The following is an 18,612-nucleotide window of genomic DNA, read 5'->3' on the forward strand; positions in this document are numbered from 1 at the left end:
TACTCTGTGTTTGTTTCTATATTCGAATCTGAGAATTTGACTAATTAAAGACGAACTAAAATCACATCTGTTATATTACTATTTAATTGAGAATATAAGTTACACACTGAGTGTAAACTCATTTAGTCTGTTTGTTTAGATACAGGTAACCTACAGACTTAGGCGGGTTAGCGTGGTAATAGCTCAGTCAATTCTCTGTAGTTATTTTACTATTCTTATAAACTTATGCTATTGTGTGTTATTTTGGATTACGCCTTGAAGGTTTGAATTTCTATGTTTGATTGAACTAATTACATGATTTTTGACTATTGAATTTCAAGTACTAAAAGGTTGGTTCATTCTGATATGGATTGATGTAGCCTTCAAACTTGGTCTTAACTTCTAAGTCGGGTATGAGTGTTACAACACTTTAGCTTGGTCTTGATAATGCCAAAAATATATTATGATAATGGTTGAAATATATGAAAACATTGTAATTTAGACTAAATTACACATTTGATCGCATTAATGTTTTTGTTTGATCACCTAATTATAAAATTTCCAATTTTATTATGAGCTTTATTCACATCAATTTTTTTGTCACCCTTCATTAAATTACTCAAGTAAAAATAATGCAATATTTTTTAATTGATATAATGATAACTTTAGCTCTCAGATTTACATATTTTATCAATTTGGTCCTTATTTAAAAAAATAACTTTCAAAGTTTACACATTTTATCAATTTAATCTTAATTCTAAAATTTATTAAAATATATATTTACATTGTTGGAAGGATTTTACCTAAATACTACCTCAATTTGAACTGAACTAAACTTAGACTATAAACTAAATCACTTATGGTTATACCAAAAATATTCAAAAACAAAATAAAAGTTCAAAAGAATACATAAAAGTTATAAAATTTTAAGACATAAAATTTGGGTAAATTACAAAAGAATATTTAAGACATAAATATTCTTTTTTTTTTCTATTCTCTTCTGCTTTTCCTAATATTTTCCTACTTTCTCCTTTTTTTTTTAATGTATAGGAAGTTGAATTGACAGTTGAAAAAGGAGCAAGAAGTTGAAAGCCATCATTGTCTATAACCAAAACCCATAAACCCATACCATTGCTAACTATCTAAACCCTCCACCACCATCCAACATCTTCATTTCATCCACTAACACCTTCACCACTACCATGACTTCCTTTCGAAAACATCTTAAAAAATCTCCAACTTTTGGACTACCCAATATCGAATCTCCATCATCGGCCATTAGGTTGGCTCGATTTTTTTATATGTGCTCCTCCTCACCATTACCTCCTTCCTAACTATTAGAATCGATAAAAAAGTTGTTGGAGTATCTCAAACCCCTGACCTGAATCTAACCCTTCTCTTTTTCTCCATTTCTCTCTTTTTCTTCTTTTTCAGTTTTTAACTCTTTAGGCATATAACTCTGGGTTTGATTGCAAGTGCTTGAATGGGGAATTCTAATGGCATATATACATATGTTTATGTTTGAGTTCCATACCATTTTTTGAACTTTGATGCAGATCTGGCTGCTTTCACATATTTCATCACAAACAACTTATAAACAATCCTAGAATAAATGATTGTACAGCATTATTCATTCTCTAAAATCACAGATATGAGGCCCAATACATGATAGAAAACTACTTACCCAGGATTCGTGGAATTTATTTGCATGTTGAATTGCATTTGGACTCTCATTAAGTTGTTACTTTTATACTTTTTCCTTAAAAGCAATGTTGTAGGAAACCGGATTGGAAAGGCTGGTTAGATCGGTAATCGGCTAGGATATTAGTTTGGATAAAGGAATTGAATTTACTCGAAATCAATACAAAAGAAATTGAGATAAAAAATAATAATGGTTGAATCGATTTTACAAATTTTTAAATATATTTTAAAATTTTTATGTTTTTTTAATTGTTTATTTATTATTGGACTATGTGAGGTACTTTTTGAATTAAAAATTGGTGGTTTGACTAATTCGACCACCTATCTAATTTTAAAAACATTAATTACAAACTAAATAAAAAGAACAATTTATTTATAAAAATTGCACTAAAATATGTTACTCGCAATGAATAAGATAGACTTCTATTAAATAAACATATTTCAACTTGACAAATCTTCAATTAACGTAAACTTCAAAGTACTTAAAACTAATTTGAATAGGTATTTAAAAGAAAATAAATACCATAAATCTTATAAGAATAAACCTGATCTTTTAATTAAGAGAACTCAATTACAATAAAAGTTTTCAATGATGATTCCTTGCCTTAAATTCAACATGGTCGAATATAATAAAATACTGCTAAAAATTCTGAAAAATATGTACAAGAAAATCCAAGATATTTCGATAAGAAAGATGCTGTACAATAACTTAGTTGCAAAACGAGTTATGTTGTAAAGTGTTTTCTGCTACTACCGTGGACCAACCCAAGTGGATCATAGTCAACATTTTTGCTACTTCTGTAGATATTAATATTCCTCATCATCATCATCATATATATATATATATATATATATATATATATATATTATCAGATCTAAGATTAAAAAATTGATAGAATTACTTATTTTAGTGACACATGGACAGTTTATCTTTATGCCACTTGACAATGTTATATTTCTCCTAATTTCTTTAACAATTTAAATATGATAAAATTAAAATATACAAAATAAGTATTCAAAATTAATAAATATACATGAAATAATATAATTTAAAATTGAAATTAAAAATCAAAAATTATGATACATGATATAATTTCACAAAATCAAAATTAATAAATTTAAAATTTATCTAAATTTCAAATTTTACATAATTAAATTCTAATCACATTTATAATTCAATTATAAAAATTTTCATTGATTCCATTTCAATTATAAAATATCTACTAGTTTCTCTTCTTTTCCTTCCCTTCATAACAGTAGTTGCCACCACAAGTTACCGTCATCCACGGCTTTCTTCAATTGATCCCAACATTGAATTGAAGCCCCTTTCTCAGCCGACAACTTGGATCTCTATGAAATGATGTGAAAAGTATGAATCATTAAATAAAAGCCCAAATCAGTCAACTTCAATCTACCTTTTTCAGTCGTTGGATCAAGTTATGATTTTGATATGTTCATCTCTTCATCGATAGTTATATTCACCTTGTTTAGATTCTTGAACAAATTCTTGCTATTTTATAAGTCAAGAGATCAAAAAATGTGAGTACTTCGAAAATTACTTTGACTAGAATAGAAGTTTAGAAGGTCATAGAAGTCAAAGAGTGCAATAAAAAAATAGTTAGAAAGTTAGATAACTCGCCTAAAAGCCTTAGCTTCCTCTAAAAATATAATATTTATGTTGTTTGGCTAACCTAAATTAGGGTATAAAAACTTGTTTGAAGTTATAAATCTCTCAAAAGACCAAAATGCCTTTATAACTCGGCCAAAACGCGAAACTTTGTGTTGGAATAACAAAAACGACGCAAGGGAACGTGAAGGGTGGCGCTGGGGCACCGCAGCGAGGCTGGGGCACTGTTGTTTGCACACTAGGGTGCCAAGTTACTGCGTCGGGGCTCCAAGCTTCTCAGTTTCTTATTTAAACTCCAAAATGGACTTCAAGCCCAAACCTCAAGCTTCTGTAAACCTATTTTAAGTCTGAAGACACTCGATTAAAATTCAATTATTTAAAAACGCATGAAAATAAAATGAAATCATTAAAAAGATAAATAAAATGAAAATGTGACAAAAAAAAAACATGTATCAAGAACTAGTATACAACATTTTATTTAAGGATCAAACAAAATACTAAAGATAAGGATATAAAGTATGGTAGTTGATAACGTTCCGCTACCACATGTACCAAGCGAAACACTCTATACCAAGTGTCGGTGCGTACCAGTTGATTTCTCCCATACCGATTGAAATATGGCGTATTGGTCGATACCAATAAATTTATTTTAAAATGTATTTTAAATTTATATTTAAAAATTTTATTTGTACAAAAATATTTTAAAATATTTTACTATTTATTTGTACCAAAAATAATTTAAATTTTTTATTATTTATTTTGATTTATTAAATGTTACATGCATAATATAGAAATCTTATTGTTTAATTTATAAGATATATTTTTTGCTTGTTTAATGATAGATTGCAGTTGTGAAGCTTTAATTTAAATAATTGATGGGTATTTTTTTATATTTTAAAATTTACATATGGTGAGATTCGAGCACATGCCACCAACATTTTAAAATTATTTTTTACCGCTCTAATCCAAGCTTTATTTTTTATAAATATTTCATATTTGAGATTTATTTAATCTCAATATTTGATATTAACAAATACTTTATATATATATATATATATATCAATTTTTTTAAATAGCGATAAATCTAAAATGGTATATCGAGACAGACTAGTACTAGTACATACTAATATCAGTAGAAAAATTGTAATCCTCCAATATGGTATTGTTTACTTTGATATAAAATATACAGAATATCATATTGTACAAATTATTAGAATTTTAGCATTATTTTTGTTTTTAAATTTAGAATTATTTTATGTAACACTAATTAAATAATTATTATATAATTATTAATACCCTTGAAATATGTATATAAAATTATTAATCAAAATGACCAGTTATATATTTTTCCGCTATACGACCAAAAGTAAGGAAAGTGTTTGGCGTGTTTGTTCATTTAAAATATGGAACTACCGAAAGTCGCAAGTCAATTGGAAAGTTTCCTTGGAGCACTGATATATGGTTGGATTATTAATGAGGAATTCCTGGTCATTAGTGCTTCAAATAATGTTGGGATTGAACTTCAAAACGAACAAAGAAAATGGTGGGATTGGAACCATGACTTTTCAAAATTGAAAACACTGTTGTAGAAGTGTAGAACAAGGCTCCATGTGCAGGAAAAACTCAGATTTAGAAGTCTCGGATGAAAAGTAACCCTGCCTAACTGACCCCACTGCAGTATTTCTCATTTAAAACCCCACCCACTGTCAAAGGAAATATCTTGCCAAGACCAGAAACATGGGTTTTGCTCTCCTTCCAGTTTTGGTCTCAGTTCTCACCATTCAGTACGCCGCAGCTCAAAGCTTCAATTGTAGCTCGAGCGACCCGAGTACATGTCATGCATTGGTCGGCTACATCACTGTTAACAACACCAACCTCGGCGCCATTCAATCCCTTTTTAGCGTCAAGAACCTCAGGAGTCTCCTTGGAGCCAACAACTTACCTCTCAACACCACGCGCAGCTATGCCATACCCGCACAACAGGTCATCAAAGTCCCCATCAATTGTTTGTGCAACAACAACACTGGAACTTCCAGCGGTGTTCCTATCTACACCGTTCAACCAGGTGACGGCCTCTACCACATTGCAGCTGAGGTGTTCTCGCGGTTACTGCTTTACCCGCAAATTGCAGCAGCCAATAATATTAGGGATGCGAATTTGATAACGATTGGGGACAAGCTCAAAATCCCCTTGCCCTGTAGCTGCGATGAAGTGGACGGCCAGAAAGTGGTGCATTACGCACATATGGTGAAGTCAGGGAGTTCTTTGGGGGAGATCGCTCAAGAGTTTGGAACTAATGAGGAGACTTTGGCTAGGATTAATGGGATCAAAGCCGACAGTGACTTAAAAGCTGACCAACCAATTGATGTTCCTCTCAAAGGTATATAACTTTTGTTTATCCCTCCGCTCTACAAGTTGTCGTTAAACTAGGCAAGTTACTGTATTTTGGGTCTTGAATCTCTTGATATATGTAGATGGACTTGTTACTTCCATTTTTTTCCTGCAAGTTCTGGTCAATCTTTTTCATTAAATTCATTAAAGATAACAATTATACTTGGTTAAGACTGATTCGATAGTGTGAACAGTCCGTTCTTTTCAAATGTTACTATGATATGGCTACCACTTGAATTATTTTTCCTTCCCACTTCTGATTTCCACTAGCAAATGTTTAATTCCGTGGTATGGTTGTGTCAAGCAATAACTTTGACTATGATGATTCTTTTGGAATGGGAATAATAAAAATACAATTTTAGTTGTTGGGTAGCTGTTATTTGTCATACATATGAATGATTCCATTCCTCTGTTTTGTTCCACCAAAATAATCCTATGATTTGGGTGTTATTATGTATTATTTTCCATTCCATTCCTGTGCAGGGTGTTTGGGCTTTATCATTAGGTCTAGGTGGTGAAAAATTACTGATATTTCATTTATAACCTTGTGTCATTGTCGTAATCTTTGATGTTGTCCATCCTTCTCAACAGCCTGCAACTCATCCATAAGCGGTGACTCCTTCGACTTCCCTTTACTTGTTGCTAATGGCACATACCTTTTCACTGCAAATGGTTGTGTGAAATGCATGTGTGATGCTGCTAACAACTGGACGTAAGTTTATACTTTCAAACCCCTTACTATTTCAGGAATTTTGGCCTTTCAATCTGCTAATTTTCTCATTATATATAACTATGCTGTCTTGGTCAGATTACATTGTGAACCATCCCAGAATAAACCATCCAAGTGGGATACATGCCCATCCATGAAATGCCAAGGTGCCGAAGGTTTGTCTATTGGAAATAGCACCGCTGCAGGTTGCAATCGATCAACATGTTCCTACGCGGGCTTTAACAACTCAACCATCATGACAACCCTTGTTCAAGACTCCTCATCTTGTTCAAGTAAGTAAAATATAAGTCTCTAAGCCTGTGTCTTAAATTGCAGACAGTGTCCATTATATTCTCAAGTGTTGCCTAATCTCCTCGAACCCAGAACTCACAATGTTTCTCTGTTTTGAAGGAACAGCATCCCCTCCAAGCAATGATGTCTCAAGAATCAATTCGAATTGGGACTGTCTTTTCATCTTGGTCTTGCTTGGTTTCCATTTATTCCAGTGAAATGTTAGTGCTGCCATTGAAGTCCTATGTTGATCAACATCATGATTAGATTATTGCAATGTAAAGGAATTTTATTTTTGATGATATACGGATATCAGAAATTGTTGAATTGAGTGAATAAACTCATTCACAAGCTCACTGAAAATGTCATCTCCAGAGCTTCAAAACTATTTCAAATAAAAATAGTTCATTCTAAAGTTTTTTAGTTGATAAATATGGCTGAAACAATTTATATCTCCGGCTACTTTCTCTAATGGTCCATACTCGGAAGCTTTATTTTAATTTTGATGCATTTGTTGTTCTCAACCTTTCCCTTGCTAGTGCTTTTCTGTACTTAAGAGGGTGTAGCGGTGATCACGAGCTAGGGTAAATCGGTTCATGCTGGCTATGCAAGTTATCCAACTTAATTTTTTAATTATGGGCTCGGCTCAAAACACGAGTTTATTTTCTGTCTAACCTGATCTAATTTAAGAAAGGTAAATTCGAGTCTGACTCAGTCTACTCATATTTAATTTTTAATTAATTTTTATTTAAAAATATTTTTTAAAATATAATACATTAAATGCATTAAAAAGACTAAAATAAATTTTTCTAACACATTAAAGAGCATTTATATTAAAAAAACACTACCATAAATATAATAAATATTTTATTGTATTAAATATAATTTTATATTTTGAGTTGGGTTATTTAGTTGGATAAACTTTTTTCAGGTTTTGGGTAATTGATTTAATTGTTATTGAGTTAGTAATTTAATATAATTATTTTTTCATAACAATATACATTTGGGTTGGGCCAAAAAATTTTACCCAAAACTTGACATGTATAAAAAATGAGCCTTAAATTTTACTTAAGTCTATTTTTCAGACCTCATATTTTTGTTCAAACCTCTTATATTTCAAGCGGGTCTTCAGGCATAGGCAAGTGACCCAACCCATGAGCAGGTCTAGTACACCGTCAGTATTAATAGAGTTTTTAAATGTCAAAAGTAGAATTACTATTTGACAAATGTCTTATAGAAATATAGTAAAATATTTTTTAAAAAAAAGGCACATGCTAATTTTTTGAGACTACTTGTAGAATAAAAAAAAAGTACACTATAAGTATATCAAATACTCATCCATTAATTAATGAGTTATTTTCTATTTACTAATTATTTTTAAATTGAAAATACTAAAAAATATGGATAACATTTTAATTGTTCATATTAAAATTAAAATACTGAAATGTGCCGGTTTTATAATTTATTTTCTTTTACGAAATTTTATAATTGAATTATATTTTTAATTTCTTACACCAATTTCAATCACATCCACTTGATAATAATAGGGTTTTTTAAAGAAATATTAAGGTATTGTTTGTTAGATTAAAAATTAAATATTAAAATTTTAGAAAAATTAAGTTGTCAATTTAATAAATGTAAATTTTAAATTATGAAAATTCTATTTTATATTGTTATCCTTATTTTAAAAAATTTCACCTTATTTATAATCCATAATTAATATATATATATAAGTACGAGTTTAGAAAAATTTTAAACTGAGGAGAATACATTTTATTTTTATTATATTACTAAATAATTATAATATTTAACTTAAAATTATTAATTAAAATTGAAATAAAATAAAATTTATAATAATTAAATTTTTATTAATTTATAATTAAAAATAGAAAAATGACTAAAATAAATATAATTATTTTTAGTTAAAGTTTACTTAATAAATAAATGTGATTTTATCAAGATAAGTAATTGTTAAAGTCCAAAATTTTCATTTATTTTATTATTACATATCATACATTTTCAGTTAATTTTCCGGCTCATATTTTTAGATTTTTCTTTGAATTATAAAATTTTATTTACTCTAAAATTTTAAGTATGACCAGCTGCATGATAAGTCAACTCCTTCCATCATAATTCACTATTTGTTGAATACATTAAACAAATCTATTTTATAAGCAAAATTGAATAGGTATCCTTAAAAAACATAACACACGTAGATGTATTTATGAGTCGAATCGGCTTAAACATGATATTAACATGTTTTAAGATTTTTCAAGCTTGACTTAACTTGAAAATATGAGTTTAAAATTTTATTCAAGTCTACCATATTTGCAAAAAATTAACCTAAGTTTATTTTAGACTCACCCATATTATTTTTTTAAATATTTATATTATTTTAATTTAATATTTAATAATTTTAAATATTTTCTATTTATTAAATTTTTTATATATTTACCTTAACATTATTTAAATATTTATTTAGATTAAAGATATATTATATATTTAGTATAAATTTATTTTTCATGTATTATAAACCCGAGCCTTGAATAAGCTAATTTATATTTTAAATACAACTATTTTTTTACTGCGTAATGTTTTGCCAAAAATCTATTTCAAATTTCGAGCCAAGCAAGTAACCCAACATCAACCCTCTAAAAATATGCCACAAGAAGAACCAGATTGAAAGATGCCCAGCAATAGGGGATAAAGCAGATACACGTGCAGCGTCCGTGCCTGCTTCCCCTCACCTATCGATCAAAGTCAAAGTTTTTTCTAGGGTTTTAAAATTTTCAACCCTTTGATTTTTTAACTACTTTTTCTTCTTGGCTTTTGTAAATGGAAAATAAGTTACGCTGATCGTCATCAAAGTAAAAGAAAGTTTAAAAGCTGATGAAGATTACAGATTATCTATTGGGTTATTCGCCTCCTATTTGGGCGACTTTGATAGCTGGAGTGTTTTTAGTCATTGCACTTACGCTTTCAGTGTATCTTATCTTCCAGCACCTCTCTTCATACAAGCATCCTGAGGCAAGCTTTTGTTTTCTTAGTCATTTTAATTTTTGGCTTATTCTATATTGCTTTTGTTGACTTTTTCTTGTGTGATCTTGGACTAGCAGGAGCAGAAGTTCTTGATCGGGGTTATTCTTATGGTTCCTTGCTATTCTGTAGAATCAGTGAGTTTCTTTTCATTGGATTTTCACTTATTTTCTTAGTTTAGTGGGATCTTTTGAAGCTAGAGCTAGATGTTTTATGTAGTTCATCTTAGTCTTTTGCATTAATGTTTAATAATGTAATGTTAAAATCATCAGCATGTATCTTGAGTTTTGATGAATTAAAAAATGCTCATAATTTGTTGTCCTTTGTTCCTAATTCAATTTTGATTTGTTTGGTGGAAGTTGGTATTTTAGTGATTATGGAATGTACTTGGTAAAACCACTAGCTAAATGTTTATGATCAACTCTGGAAATTTCATGCCGCTTAAATTTCTGTAGGTAAGACTCCTGAAATTGAAATATCATGCTCGATTATTTTCAAAATTTGAAGTAAATTTTCGAGATTGCTGAATATACATCTTTTATATATGTAAAATTCATTGATCTGGATATGTACATTAAGACATTTAAGTAAAATTCATTGGCATGATCTTCACCAGTGCAGAATTGCTAACATACTTGATTTGAAAGGTGTGGTTGGTTGAATTTACTTAATTTTGTGTTTGGATGAAATTTGATCCGTATTAAGCTTAGGTTACTATTTTAAGTTTCTTGTGCCGTTTAGTCTTAGGTATGGTTTGGGCAAGGTGCTTTAAACATGCTTTTCTTTGCACCATGCATCCAGTGCAATAATATGCTATATTTTGTCTTGCTAACATGGATTATGTTAACAGTTTGTATCATTGGTGGATCCATCGATTAGTGTCTATTGTTCGATTCTACGTGATTGCTATGAATCATTTGCCATGTATTGCTTTGGAAGATACCTTGTTGCTTGCTTGGGTATGTCCATTTCTAGAGCCTTGAAGTTCTAATAAAGATTTATTTCTTATTTCTGTATCAGCTTTGCCTTTTATTTCATTGAGATTACAGTTTCTGTGGTGGCATCATCTTGTTATTTGCTTTTAATAAAACCTTGAATCTGAACTTTGGGCACCCTGATATTTTTTTCCATGTCTTTGAACAGAATTTCAATGCTTTTCTTCTTCATTTCTCACTGTTTAACAATGTATGTAATCTTCTGATGTCTAACAAACCATGCTGACTCATAATGCCTCCAAGTCACTCTAGTTAAATTCTAAAAGAAAATGTGCTCTACTTTTTTTGTTTTACTCAAGCAAGGTCTAGGTCGTGATTATTTGTACCCCTCACCTTTAGCAATGATGACTTGCTCTGAAGGCTTAACAGTAAACATTTTACATGGTGGCTCTAGGCTTTTTTTCCCAGTTACTAGCCAATAACTGGTATTAATTTGAAGTTGTTTGTTCAAAGAATCTCATGCATTGAGCTATCGATGACACATGAAATAAAATGAAAAGCTTACTGTAAATATTTCATTAAAGAAAGAGGTACAAAAGAAGATTGGAATTGGACTGTTCAATACTTCTGTCTACCTGATGTACAGGCTAGTTTTTTCTTGTATTTCATACTATGGGCCTAAAATTCTAATAATAATTACTATCAAAATATTCAGAAATTGAAGCTTGTGATAGACATGCATTTGTGGAGTTTCCAAAGATCCATCATAGAGGCTATTTGTTAAATATTTCATTTTACTTTTGTCTTCTCCCTTTAATTTTATGATAGTCTTCCTTTTTCAGAGTTGAACGACTTTTACATTTGTGGCTCATGTTGAGAAAATCATTTTATTGGAATATTTCTTTCAATTTCTGCTTTTAAGGTGGGGAAGAGCGGACTATTGAATTCATGGAGAGACTAGGACATGCAAGTTCTAAAACTCCACTATTGGGACTCGATTGTGAAAAGGGAACCGTTAAACACCCCTTTCCCGTGAATTATATCCTAAGACCATGGAAACTTGGCCAATGGTTTTACCAAGTTGTCAAGTTTGGCATTGTCCAATATGTAAGGGCTTTTAGCTGGAAGAAATAAAATATTATTTTTGTTTCTTTCATTGTTTCGTTTTTTAATGTAGTTGTATTTTCTGTCTGCAGATGATAATCAAGTTATTGACTGCTCTTTTGTCACTAATTCTTGAAGCTTTTGGTGTATATTGTGAAGGAGAATTCAAATGGGGATGTGGGTAAGATAATATTAATGTAGAATGCTGCTGGTGATAATGTGGATTTTGTATGAGTTGTCTGTAGGCAAACCTTTTCTGGGTAGAACAATGTAATTTTGAATGATTGTGAATTGTATTGATGCCTGTTTTAGTTCTTCACCTACTAAGCAATAAGCCACCTTAAACCTGAATTTATGATGTTGTTTCACTTGTGAGCAGAGCAAAAGTGTTTGTTTGAAACATTCTGGTACTCTGTTGTTGCAGTAAAGTGATGAATAATCATTAGTGAAAAGTGAATTGGCTTTCTTAATGAATTTCTCATTGTCTTGTCAAATTTTCCTCTTTTTTCAGGTATCCTTATATGGCAGTGGTTCTCAATTTCAGTCAATCATGGGCTTTATACTGTCTAGTTCAATTTTATACTGTCACAAATGATGAACTGGCACACATAAAACCATTGGCCAAGTTTTTGACTTTTAAATCGATTGTGTTTTTGACTTGGTGGCAAGGTGTAGCTATTGCCCTTTTTTATGCTCTTGGTCTGTTCAGAAGCAAAATTGCTGAAGGCTTGGAGTTGAAGTCAAGTGTCCAAGACTTTATCATTTGTATAGAGGTAGATGTCTTCAACACTCTTATTTAATATTGGTTTGCAGTTATGTAATAAGGATGCTAGAATTAACCTGTGTATGTAAACTGGAACATTATGCTTGTTAGTTAATCTAAATTAAAAAAGCTTGTAAATTCTACAAGTCTTTTTCTAGTATGAAAGTTTGACATGTCATGGTATTCCTCCAGCGCAGATGGGCATTGCTTCTGTAGTTCACCTATATGTTTTCCCTTCCAAACCTTATGAGCTTATGGGAGATCGCATACCTGGAAGTGTATCAGTCCTTGGAGACTATGCATCTGTTGATTGCCCTCTTGATCCTGATGAGGTTAGGGACAGTGAGCGACCCATAAAGCTACGCCTACCTCAGCCTGATATAGAGGCTCGAAGTGGAATGACCATCAAAGAAAGTGTGAAGGATGTATTTATTGGTGGCGGTGGATATGTAAGTCTTATGTTTATACTAATAGTGCAATTTTAGATTCCATATTGTACATAGAGATTAGTGGTTAACAATTAGCGACAAAATAATAACAGTATACTGTAAATACCTCAAGGGTGAACCTTTATTGTTGGTTCTCCATAATAGCATCTTTTCAGGAGGATAGGGATTAAGTTGATAATAGAAAACCTGAAAGTATGGTACACATTCTCCCACTATATTTGTCGGGGGCTTTCTAGACCATAAAACCTTCTTTTTTTTTTTTTTTTGCTTTGTTTACATTTAGGTTCCTATAATGTCAAATATTTCAGAGACCAAATTGTTTTTATATAACATTACTACTGCTGAATCTTGCTCTTTTCCCTGTGCAGATTGTTAATGACGTAAAATTTACTGTAAACCAAGCAGTTGAGCCTGTTGAGAAGGGGATTACTAAGTTCAATGAGAAACTGCATAAGATCTCACAAAACATCAAGAGGCATGATAAAGACAGGAGAAAGACAAAGGATGATAGTTGCATTACAACAACAGCTAGAAGGGTAATTCGCGGCATAGATGATCCCCTCTTACATGGGAGCATTAGTGATAGTGGTATTGGAAGGGAAAAGAAACATCGTAGAAGATCGGGATATACTAGTGCGGAAAGCGGAGGAGAAAGCAGCAGTGATCAGAGCTATGGTGGATATCAGATCAGGGGTAGCAGATGGGTTACAAAGGACTAAACCTTAAATGAAAAATTGTGGTTGCATGAACACAAGATATGCTGGCTGGTGTGATTGCTTTGGCAGATATGCTGCTGAACATTATCTCTGCATGAGGCGGCTGAAGATTTGTTTCAAATTTCTTGCTGTTAATATTCTCATCAATGGGGTAGTTTATTCAGGGCATGGCCATTGCATAAAATGAATCAAGTATTGCTTTTTTTTGTTTGGGAGAGATGTCCTCGCGGCAAGTTTTTTTCCGGCCTAAGGTATTCCGGCAGAATCAAAGCTTGACTAATGTCCATAAATCATTTCCGGCTAAAGTTTTGAACAGATAAATAGCATTTTATATCCTTGATGTGAAATGCACGACATTTGAAAGCATTTTTGCTTTATCTTTAATGTAATTTGGAACATATATGTGGCTTTGTGCTATGAAATGACGTAATGTTTATTCATATGTTGATAACGTAATAAATAAGGCATGGTACGTTTTAATTTCGTGGTTCTCAATATTTTATAAATACAGGAATGCTGAAAATGTTGAATTCCCATATCAAGCCCTTATCTGGTAATTAGCTATTCATGAAACATCCTGAATAGCTTACAAGTTAGTCTTTACCATTTGTGACCAAGCAATCTCTCTGACGCACTTCAAAATTATTCTTTAAAGTTAACGTCAACAATACATGAAAATTTGATCAAAGGAATGTCAAGTACATCATTCAGTCATGAAACACAGGGCTAATTTTTTCCACATTATTACTTCACACGAGAAATAATATTATGGGAAACAGCTCATCATCGAACAGCTCTGAGTTCTCCTGTAAGCAATGCGAAGTTTCGATGCTGTGAAAGAATAGAAGGGATTCTAACTGCTTGAATTCTAGATGCTAGGTCATTGCAGCTTGGTTCCATCTGTTTTGAAGCTGCATTGAGTATGGTTTGCAAGATTTGCAAGGGATCGCCATGGCTGACAACCAAGATCGTACATCTGCTTCAGAAATTAAAGAGTATATTAACTTGAACTAATTTGGCAATCTGAGATCAGATCAATATCAGCATGTTATCATGATGTTGCATACCATGTTATTGATATAGCATGTTTGGAAGAACCAATTTGGTAAGCAATTCTACTTTTGATGCCATAAAACTTGAGCAAATTTCTACTCTTGGAGGAGTTTTAGGATTTCAGTCAAAAATGCTCCATGCATATTGTCATATGGCTCTGCTCACAATGAATAATTCAACAGTCACCAGTGTCCAGAGCTATTCATGTTATAAATATATTTCCTGGAATTTGACATTCTAACAATTTGAGATGTTTGCTAAACATTTTGTGTGGTAAAACGGAAATTACCATTGATATGGAACTATTTTATTGGTAGTGTTCGCTCCAAAGTCACAAAAAGAAAAGGCAGAAAATTTACCCTTGGTATTCTGATTCCATGGTAGCCATAGCACTTGCAAGTCTAGAAGCCACATCATCGACACTTTCTCCACCTTCTGGCCTTGTGAATGGATCTTTTTCATCCATTGCCCATATTTCTGTATACTGTTTAGGATGTAGAACAAAAGTTAGTAAAGACAAAAGGCCCAATAGCACAACTCTCTGGCTGTTGCTTAAGCAGCCGAAAATATCTCCAAAATCCAATAATTCATTTCTTAAATGGTAGACCTCATAATCCTTCAGCTGTAACATTTGCTTGGCAAAATGTAAATCAGAGTCCTGCTTATATTTTACTTACTTTGTCATGAGACAGAAGTTCAAACGAAGGACCAAAGTAACGTTCTCGAAGATCTTCCATGACCTGTCCAACCAGTCAATAGTTTTTATTTAATTCCAATGAGTAGGAAAGTAGAAACAGAAATCTTCATCTAACATATAAATATGTTTTAATCTTGCCAAGAAAAGATCTGAATCAAAAGAAGAGACATGATTAGCATCTCAATGATGAGCTTTGTTTTGATCCCCTCACTGCTTCTCTTCTCCAATGGAATATTGTAATTTGTGAGTATTTAGAGATAATAAAATAGCTCACCTTGCATTGAGGGCCCTCAAATGGAAGATTCAAAGTGGATGCAACAACCTCTGCCGTATGTCTTGTCCTTGCAAATGGTGAGTAACACATGCGCACATTTTCAAGTGGTATGTCATTTTCCTTCAGTTCCTGCACTTGGAATGCAATCCATCCGTAAATAAAGCAGCTTTTCTTTTTTCCTTCCTATTAAAGGGGAAAGGAATGACTGTATGCATACGGCAGGGCTAAGTGAAGAAAAAGAGGAACAAAAGAAAGCCCTGAAGCAACTTGTTTAGTTCCATTAGAACTAGATACAAGGAACTTGTTTAGTTTCATTACTCAGTGTTGATATCTCAGAAAAACTTCAGCAACTACCGGTTTAAAGTAAGAAAGCAGATACCTTAAGGAATAATTTTCCAGCCAACTCAGCCTGCTCAACACCTTCAGATGCTAATTGGTATTCAAGGCGAATGCCATTTTCCTGGTGAGTTCTAACCAATGGTTAATAACCGGCACCAAGTAGCAAAATCGGAAACTAACAAATACAGAAGGATACAAATTACAATCTAGAGTGACAAATTTTATGGTTTCTTTTGCAAAGGGAAGGGTTGTTGGATTCTGTTGTACATCTCACCATAACCATCACGAATGGAGACCTTGCTCGGTCAATCTCAGAGATGACCTCGTCAAAACATTACATAACTACAGACACTGGACTATACGCTATTTATACGTGGCCTTATGCACCCCACACTAATCCCATGTAACTTCAGGACTATATAAGCCACCCTTTATGACTTAGAAGACCAGCTGTGGCTCTCGGCCTTTGGGTAAATAGCCATCAACTGCCAAACCCGTATTTTCCCATCAACAGATTCAAATCTAAACCTATTGTATGTCACCTCATGAAAATAGCTGTACGAATCAGCTAAAGATAAAACCGGGTTCGAATTTTATGGTTTGGCAAACTCCATGAAAAAGAAATTATAGCTAAAATGGAGCATAGCATCACTTGGCATCTCAAAAACATAAATCCTGAACTTGATAGAAACATAGATAAATTTCACTGTGGGTAGACTCAGAAAAGATGGATGAACCATTGTTTAACAAAACAAGAAACCAGACAGGCAAGGCAATAAAGAAGTGTAAAATGAACCATAATCAAAAGACAGAGAACGTTAGAGGTGAAGGGATTGACTAACCAATGAAGAAACAATAAGACCTTTCTCGTTTGGGATGCTTTTGCCATGCCTCAGGATCCAGTATCTGTTACGCAGAAACGACGATGTTGCCATCTCTCTTGCTGTTTCTTCTTCTTCTTCTTCTTCCCTTTTAAAGCCAAACTGCGACTGTATCCTCCATTGAAGCCAATATCTTTTTAAGGCCGCGTTTGGATAGAGAGGAGTTTTGGTTTCACTTTATATGTTACAAAGTGTTGTTTATTTTATGAAATTTACTAAACATGCCTAATCTTTATTTATAAAATTATGTTTTGGTCATCTAACTTTTAAATCTTACAAAATTATCACTTACATTATTAATGTGTTACAAAATAATCACTTAATGTTAAGTGCTGTTTATAGTGTAAAGTTTATTTGATGTAGCACATTAAATATATCACATATTTAAGAAACATCATTGTTTTTTCTTAAATGACCATGCAAGCTTTTTTTTCCATTTTTTATTTTTGTTCCCCCTTCTTTTTCTCTTTTGTCTTTCTTTTCTTTTCTTCTTTTTCCTCCTCCTTTCTCCCAAATGAAATCTTAATTGTCGTTGCTTATCGTTGATTATCTCTCCAACAACTCAAACTGTTAAAAGCCTCATATTTTCCTCATCTTCTTCCTCTCTGATCTCGTAGTTCTATCGATGAATCTTTACTAGTTTGTGATATGTTATTTTCTCCAGATGTTTCCAAGTTTGTGGTTTGCCAATAATGAATTCCTTTTATTGTTGTTTTAGTTGTAATCTTGTTTGGTTCAAGTTCGGTACGTTTTGGGTTTGTGGGTGGTGGTTTTATTAGGTAGTAGTGATGGTGATTGCTATGGTGGAGGGGAAGCTAAATGGCTTTGCATGAGTTCGAAGGCGTGGGGATGAGTGGTTTAGGTTGATATGTAAGAAGATGGAGCTCAGGACATGAGTTGTGTGATACAATGATGGTGGTTGTAATGACTCATTTTCTAGTGGTGTCAGAAGTTGCAATTTTGAAATTTCGTTTTTGTAAACTAAGTCCATAAATATTAAAGTGGAATATTTACAAAGGTATTATAAAAATATATTGAAATTCAGTTAAGTAATTTAGTCGAAAAATAATTAATTAAGCCCAAAGACTAAATAGTAAAAAATTAATTGCTATAGAGTTTTAATTAAGAAAAAACTTGGGGACCTAAATAGTAGTTATCAAAGGGGCTCAAAATGGTTCATAAACCAATTTATAAGAATGGTTAGTGGATTTTGATGATGATATCCATTAAAGATTAAACTATTATTAAATTAAGGTTAATTAAATGTAGAAACATGTTTAATTAAATTAATTAAGGTTAATTAGTAATTAATTGAACTATAAGAAAGAAAGAAAAGCTTTAAACCCCTAAACATTTGGCCAATTTAACAATTAAATATGACTCTAAGTTGTCGAGAGGGAAAGGAAAAGCGAGAGTTGTCAACGAGTTATGCAAGACCCCGATTTGTACTTTTATGATTCGAGATTGATTTAATTTTTTGCATATACATGTTAATTGCATGATTAAATATCAAAGTGCATATAATGATCATGTGAGTTGAACTGTTGCGGTTAATATTGAATAGTGAAATAATGGATTGAATTGAATTGTGTGACCATCTGGAATGCCGAAATTGAGAATTGGTTTGAGTTTAGTAAAAATGAGTACAATATGATTTGCTAAATTAT

General features: G+C 32.0%; 3 protein-coding genes across 6 annotated transcripts; 2 read left to right on the forward strand and 1 right to left on the reverse strand.

Annotated features, from left to right (window-relative positions):
* Positions 1-4,811: 4,811 nt before the first annotated feature.
* LOC108478523 (lysM domain-containing GPI-anchored protein 2) lies at positions 4,812-7,130 on the forward strand. 2 transcript variants are annotated; one of them, XM_017780985.2, is made up of 4 exons: positions 4,812-5,687; positions 6,290-6,410; positions 6,507-6,700; positions 6,825-7,130. In XM_017780985.2, exons 1-4 carry the CDS (start codon positions 5,045-5,047, stop codon positions 6,914-6,916), a joined length of 1,050 nt encoding a protein of 349 aa, XP_017636474.1. In that variant the 5' UTR covers positions 4,812-5,044; the 3' UTR covers positions 6,917-7,130. The 2 variants fall into 2 exon arrangements, with proteins under 2 accessions (XP_017636474.1, XP_017636472.1); XM_017780983.2 differs by having other exon boundaries at positions 4,817-5,687; positions 6,819-7,130.
* Positions 7,131-9,247: 2,117 nt separating this feature from the next.
* LOC108479762 (protein LAZ1) lies at positions 9,248-14,181 on the forward strand. Of its 2 annotated transcripts, XM_017782536.2 has the most exons (8): positions 9,281-9,725; positions 9,815-9,871; positions 10,585-10,693; positions 11,592-11,776; positions 11,866-11,954; positions 12,285-12,546; positions 12,734-12,985; positions 13,354-14,181. In XM_017782536.2, the coding sequence occupies exons 1-8, from the start codon at positions 9,588-9,590 to the stop codon at positions 13,702-13,704; spliced, it is 1,443 nt and encodes a 480-aa protein (XP_017638025.1). In that variant the 5' UTR covers positions 9,281-9,587; the 3' UTR covers positions 13,705-14,181. The 2 variants fall into 2 exon arrangements, with proteins under 2 accessions (XP_017638026.1, XP_017638025.1); XM_017782537.2 differs by lacking the exon at positions 13,354-14,181 and having other exon boundaries at positions 9,248-9,725; positions 12,729-12,900.
* Positions 14,182-14,307: 126 nt separating this feature from the next.
* Positions 14,308-17,146, reverse strand: LOC108479763 (metal-independent phosphoserine phosphatase). Of its 2 annotated transcripts, XM_017782538.2 has the most exons (6): positions 16,907-17,145; positions 16,105-16,185; positions 15,726-15,854; positions 15,432-15,494; positions 15,114-15,238; positions 14,308-14,677 (listed from the first exon to the last, which is right to left on the reverse strand). In XM_017782538.2, the coding sequence occupies exons 1-6, from the start codon at positions 16,997-16,999 to the stop codon at positions 14,485-14,487; spliced, it is 684 nt and encodes a 227-aa protein (XP_017638027.1). In that variant the 5' UTR covers positions 17,000-17,145; the 3' UTR covers positions 14,308-14,484. The 2 variants fall into 2 exon arrangements, with proteins under 2 accessions (XP_017638027.1, XP_052879107.1); XM_053023147.1 differs by lacking the exon at positions 16,105-16,185 and having other exon boundaries at positions 16,907-17,146.
* Positions 17,147-18,612: the final 1,466 nt, after the last annotated feature.

The sequence above is a fragment of the Gossypium arboreum genome, chromosome 12 (genome assembly GCF_025698485.1).
Source record: "Gossypium arboreum isolate Shixiya-1 chromosome 12, ASM2569848v2, whole genome shotgun sequence".
Lineage (NCBI taxonomy): Eukaryota > Viridiplantae > Streptophyta > Magnoliopsida > Malvales > Malvaceae > Gossypium > Gossypium arboreum.

Bases quoted from the DNA above. Each gene is read 5' to 3' on its own strand.
- LOC108479763 (XM_017782538.2), bottom strand. From the start codon at position 16,999: ATGGCAACATCGTCGTTTCTGCGTAACAGATACTGGATCCTGAGGCAT. The intron at 15,495-15,725 runs GTGAGCTATTTT...CTGGTTGGACAG, and splicing joins TTGAGGGCCCTCAATGCAAG to GTCATGGAAGATCTTCGAGA. The intron at 15,239-15,431 runs GTAAGTAAAATA...CATCCTAAACAG, and splicing joins AACTTCTGTCTCATGACAAA to TATACAGAAATATGGGCAAT.
- LOC108479762 (XM_017782536.2), top strand. From the start codon at position 9,588: ATGAAGATTACAGATTATCTATTGGGTTATTCGCCTCCTATTTGGGCG. The intron at 11,777-11,865 runs GTAAGGGCTTTT...TTCTGTCTGCAG, and splicing joins AGTTTGGCATTGTCCAATAT to ATGATAATCAAGTTATTGAC. The intron at 11,955-12,284 runs GTAAGATAATAT...CTCTTTTTTCAG, and splicing joins GAATTCAAATGGGGATGTGG to GTATCCTTATATGGCAGTGG.
- LOC108478523 (XM_017780983.2), top strand. From the start codon at position 5,045: ATGGGTTTTGCTCTCCTTCCAGTTTTGGTCTCAGTTCTCACCATTCAG. The intron at 5,688-6,289 runs GTATATAACTTT...CCTTCTCAACAG, and splicing joins AATTGATGTTCCTCTCAAAG to CCTGCAACTCATCCATAAGC. The intron at 6,411-6,506 runs GTAAGTTTATAC...TGTCTTGGTCAG, and splicing joins GATGCTGCTAACAACTGGAC to ATTACATTGTGAACCATCCC.